Consider the following 6000-nt stretch of genomic DNA (forward strand, 5'->3'; position numbering starts at 1 on the left):
CAGGAGCGCTTTATTGGATTTTTTGATGTTTCTGGGGGGCGAGATGCCCAGTCCGTTTTTGAAATATTAAATGAGAACATGCAGGGCTACAATTTTAAGGATAAGCTTGTGGCACAGACCTATGATGGGGCTGCTGTCATGGCTTCAGATCTCAATGGTCTGCAGGCCAAAGTGAAAGCAATAGCCCCCAGTGCAATGTTTGTGCATTGCTATGCACACAGACTGAATCTGGTGCTGTCACAGGGGGCTAAATGCTTGCCTGAGTGCAGAATCTTTTTTGCATCACTCTCTGGATTTGCCACATTTTTTTCAAAATCCACAAAGAGGACATCTTTTCTGGAGTCTGCAGGCTGTTCAAGGTTGCCCAGAAACGCTCCTACTCGATGGAATTTCACATCACGGATAGTGAGCACTGTGGCAAACAATTATGATGGCCTCCTGCAGACATTTGAGAACATCATTGCAGATACAACAATGGATGATGATACACTGGATTGTGCCAAAGGCTTTGTGAGGAAACTGGAGGATTTTGAGTTTGTGTTCATGTTGTACACATATGAACAAATCTTCTCTGAGACTGATGTGGTCTTTGATATTGTCCAGCAGAGGGCGATGGATGTTCTTTACTGCAAGAAAAGAATTGAATCTCTTCTTGCATTTGTCAAAGAGAAGAGGTCAGAGGGGGCTTTCCAAGCCGTTTATGCCAAAACAGCAGATCTCACATCAGACCCACGAGATGAGCCCATGAGAAAGCGCCGTCTGACCCAATTACAGGATCCCCAAGAGCGATACAGAAATCTGTACATGGCCATCCTTGATAACATCTTGGAGCAGATTCCTCGACGTTTTTCAAATTTGGAAAGCATGCTCTTCTTAGAATTAGCCAATCCAGAGAAATTTGATGACATGAGACAAGTATTTCCAGAGGAGGCCTTCCAAAGTGTCCTGAAAAGTTATGGCCATCACTTTGATTCAGGGAGACTGAGGTCAGAACTTCAAGTCCTGTATTCAGATCAGGACTTGCAGGGTAACAGGGGAAAGCTGTGTGATTACTTGGTGTTCCTTAAAGACATGGAGTTGGACAGTGCAATGCCTCAGCTTTACAAACTGTTCTCATTAGTGGCAACAATTGGAGCTACATCTGCAGGTGTAGAAAGGAGCTTCTCCTGTTTAAAGCGGCTCAAGTCCTACACCCGAAACACAATGGGCCAAGGCCGTTTAAGCAGCCTAGCTCTGCTGGCCATTGAAAGGACACTGGTCAAGTCACTGGAAAAGACGCCTAGTTGGTATGACAGGGTCACAGACCATTTTCTTGAAAAGGAACGTAGGGCAGAATTTACTTTTAAATAAATAGACAATTTTATGATGTGGGCTGAAAATGAGCTTCCCCTATTTGACAGACCAGTAGCCGCCACTGGACCTAAACCATGCTAATGCTTGTCCAATAATGCAAACATAATTCTCAAACTATCCAAGAAAATGTAGTAATGCTGTCAAAAAGCTAATATCGTGGGCGCCGATAGCCTTGTGAGCAGTGTGCCGACATACAGCGCCGTTGCGCTCCGGGCGCCCGTGTCCGAATCCCGACTTGAGAACCTTTCCCAAACCCGCCCCCTATCTATCTCCCACTTTAATTCCTGTCATTACTGATCTGTCCTATCACAATAAAGGCAAAAATGCCGAAAAAATAAATATTTAAAAAGCTAATATCGTAATAAGGAAGGTTTCTGTGCTATGATAGGGCTGAAATCCTGAAGCACTGTTTCTCTGCAAACTGGACACAGTTCTGCAAACTGTTTTTCAAATATTTTAGACAAGAATAGCACATTTGGAATTGGTCTATAATAAACAAATTATCTTGATTAAAGTGATAAGGTTTCTTGATAACTGACACCTTTCTTGGAATGAAGGTTTTTTTGGATGTGTCCTAAAGAAAGTGAATAGCTATATCGAATATTGTTTTGAGATTATGAGATAATAAGTCATTCTTATTACAGTAGTTTAGTGGGTATAGGATCTAGCATACATGATGCTGGCTTTAATGCTTTAAAATGAGAGTTTACCCAAAAATAAAATTTGTGTCATACTCCACTAAGTCAGTGGGGAAAAAGTCATTAGCTACCTATTTTATTTTGTGTTAAAAGACATTTAAAATGGTTTTATTTTGTTTTGACCCTTTTTATTTTTGGGGGAACTATCCCTATAATGCTTTCAGGTTGGTTTTGATGTATGTTGCTTTGTGTCATTAAACCTGTGCTAACTTGTATTTGTCTTTTTTTTTCACTTTTAGACCTGATGGTGCTGAAATTGGAAAATCAAGAGCTGAATGAAACTGAAGAGAAAGGTCAATATAAGAAACACCATGATTGCAAGACTGAAGTGAAGTCCACTCAGAATGAAAAGACTTCCTCACAAAAAAGAGCGCATAAAACCATATCTAACAGTTCTTTTACTTGCCATCAATGTGGTAAGTGTTTCACTCAAAAACAGAACATTAAAGTCCACATGAGAATTCACACTGGAGAAAAGCCGTTCACCTGCCAACATTGTGGACAGTGTTTTACACGTAAAGAAAACCTTAATGCCCACATGAGAGTTCACACTGGAGAAAAGCCTTATTCATGCCAACACTGTGGACAGAGTTTTGCACATAAAGGAAACCTTAATGCCCACATGAGAATTCACACAGGAGAGAAACCTTTTACCTGCAAACTGTGTGGGAGGAGCTACACACGAAAAGAATGTCTTAAGACTCACATCCGAATACATATTGGAGAGAAGCCATTCGTATGTGGTCAGTGTGGAAAGAGTTTCAGATGTAAAGTAAACCTTAATCAGCACATGAGGACTCACTCGAGAGAGAGCGGTTTTAAATGTAATGAGTGTGGAAAGAGTTTCACAGATGGGAATGACCTTAAGAATCATGTACTAATTCACATCGGAGAGAGGCGTTTCATGTGCCATCATTGTGGAAAGACTTGCATAAGCAAATCAATCCTTGAGATTCACATTAGAACTCACACTGGAGAGAGGCCTTTCACCTGTCCGCAGTGTGGAAAAGGTTTCACACATAAAGGAAACCTAAACATCCATATGAGGCTTCACACTGGAGAGAAGCCTTTCACATGTCTCAAGTGTGAAAAGTGTTTTACATATCAAAGAGACCTCAAATGTCATTTGCAAACTCATTCTGGAAAGCAACTGTAGTGTTCATCAGTGTGCAAGAGTTTTACAAAATGCAGAAGTTTCAGAAATCACTTGCACTCTGGAGGAAGACCGTTTAATTTCAATCAGTGTGATAAAAAATATCACACAGGCTTTGTCATCAATTACCGATACAGTCATGCAGATGTGGAACACTTGAATTTACAGTATAACTTTAACTGCGTTTTTTTTTTTTTTTTTGTTAAACATATTTCTGTCATTACAGGAAATGCAATCCTTTATTTTTTTATCTTTACAGTATTACCATTATGTATTATGCCAGTTTACTTGTAGTAGACACATTGCGCAGACTTTCGCAATTAAAAAAATCTGTGGCTAATCGTTCACATCTGGTATAGAAGTCTTAACAAGGGCATCAGTTAACGTGGTCATGACAAGGATTTATTATCTTATCTTACAAAGTTTTTTGCACAAAAAAAAAAACACGTGGAAAAATTATTTTCAACCCTCATTCCTTCATTTTCAGTAATCAGCCACTGTTGTGATTGGCTAACGTTATTGGATAGGAAACAGTATCAACCCCCCTCGCTACTGCATATGAGTGTTTTGACAACATGATAAAAAAAATAATTTCATTTACTTTTGCGATTTAGCTGCAGTCCGATCTAGTACTGCTTCAAATGTTTCTTTGTGAACACTGTACTTTATTTACAAAACAACATGCTCCGAACAATCCTCTGACATAATCTGGGATGCCATTAAAAATAAACTATCCACTTGTTCCTTAAGCTGGGATCCTTCTGGGTGTGTTCACACTTGTAGTTGGGTTCATTTTGTTTATTTGGTCTGGACCAAAAAGTAAAATGATACATTTGGTCCTGGTCCGCTTAGTGTTCACACTGGCATTTTTGAAAGCGAACCTAAAGATACAAAACCTAAAGGCATAGTGATACGGTCACAACCTGATTGGTTGGGTTGAATGACGTATATTTTGTGACGGAACTTACCAAACACTCCAAACAAAAGGAATAGGTGTGGCTCTGTGGGTGTATGACTTCAAAGTACCCATTCACTGAACATTTTTCAGGATTTCTTTTCATATAGTGGACTTTTATGGTGCCCCCAAATTTAAACTTCCAAAATGCAGTTTAAATGCAGCTTCAGGGATCTAAAGAGAAGAAGGGTCTTATCTAGCAAAACGATTGGTTATTTTCTAAAAAAAAAAAAAATGTTTGATTTATATACAATTTATAGTTCTGCAGCAACGTAGGGCGATTTTGAAGTTGGAGAAGAAAATGAGACGGCAGTTTTTCGACCTACTGTCTTGAACCGGACACAGATTTTACGCAGAGCTAGATAAGATGAGCATTTGAGGTTAAAAAGTATATAAATTGTGTTTTTAGAAAATAACTGATCATTTCTAGATAAGACCCATGTTCCTTGGCTGGGATCATTTAGAGCCTTTTGAAGCTGCATTTAAACTGCATTTTGGAAGGTCAGACTCGGGGGCACCATAGAAGTCCACTATATGGAGAGAAATCCTGAAGTGTTTTTCTCAAAAAACAATTTCTTTACAACTGAAGAAAGAAATACATGAACATCTTGGATGACAAGGGGGTGAGTAAATTATCTGTACAGTTAAAATATTGAACAGTTTTGTTCTGGAAGTGAACTTGTCCTTTAACATTAGACATTTTACTAAACAGATATGCCTTAAAATGCTGTAGTAAAAGTCCAATAATAGTTTGCATTTTTAATAATTTATTAACTTCAAATCAGTGAACAAAAATGGTAATTTCTCAACACAAATTCGTAATATGTACTTCACATATGATATAATATCTTTTTGGAACTGAAAGAGAAAAGATTTGAAATGAACTTGGTCCATCGGTACTTCCCTTTTTTTAATTAAAGGCCATTGTCAATACACAGGTTGCCTATTAGAGGAAAAGTTTCAGGGAGAGATGCTCTTGTTTTTCTCTTCGAAAGTACTTTTTGTATTTGTTTACACCAACAGTATTTGTCTTGTCGTTCGATTTCCATCCTTCATGTTGATGTAAAAAAAAAAAAAAAATCTGGACAACGTTCTCTGTTAGAGTGAGTGTAGTAACAGTTAAACAAAACAAGCACCAAATACCTCTGAAGAAACATGTACCTGAAGTAACCCTGAAACAAAAACTTTCTCTAGAGCAGGTTTGGAACAGAAAGTTGAGGTTATTCCTGAAAGCAGGCTAATCAATTCACCAGAGTGAGTTTGAGCCTGGCTTGAAACAAGACTCATTATATGATGGATTTAAATATTTGTGTTGAATATAGTTGATACTAGATGTTTTTCTAGATTTCCTTTGTAAATTTAAACTTAGTATTGTTCTAAATGGTACATTTAATATTTTCCATTAAGAACCACATACACACACAGCCTAAGTGGAGAATAAATCTTTATTGCATTCTAAACGGATGTACCACAGTGATTACAACAATTAAAATCAACTCGAGAAGTACTCCAGAACAAGTTTTTTCATTGTTTTTCTTTTTTCTCAATTGTAACAACTAAAAGAACAATCATTTTGTAAGAAAGGAGGTCGTGATTAAATAATCTACTTTGTTGATACCCAACCATACAATTTTAGATTTCAGATTAGAGGCAAACACACCTGTAAAAGACATGAGGAGCAGGACATCATTCAGCATAAATACAAAAGAAAATATTTTGCTGTCCTACTGATTTCTTGTTTAAATGTTCAACAAACATTGTTCAAAAGATAAATCAGATTTTGTCCAAAAATAAATGAGCCTACACATTTAAATGAGTGCATTTGCATATATGTTGAAGAT

The 6000-nt window shown here is 37.6% G+C and overlaps 1 protein-coding gene across 1 annotated transcript; it reads left to right on the forward strand.

Moving 5' to 3' along the window:
- Positions 1 to 2295: 2295 nt before the first annotated feature.
- LOC141332870 (uncharacterized) lies at positions 2296 to 4165 on the forward strand. The gene has a single exon (XM_073837832.1). The coding sequence runs from the start codon at positions 2296 to 2298 to the stop codon at positions 3205 to 3207; it is 912 nt and encodes a 303-aa protein (XP_073693933.1). The 3' UTR covers positions 3208 to 4165.
- The last annotated feature ends 1835 nt before the right edge of the window (positions 4166 to 6000 follow it).

This window comes from Garra rufa, chromosome 4, assembly GCF_049309525.1.
Source record: "Garra rufa chromosome 4, GarRuf1.0, whole genome shotgun sequence".
NCBI classification, from domain to species: Eukaryota; Metazoa; Chordata; class Actinopteri; order Cypriniformes; family Cyprinidae; genus Garra; species Garra rufa.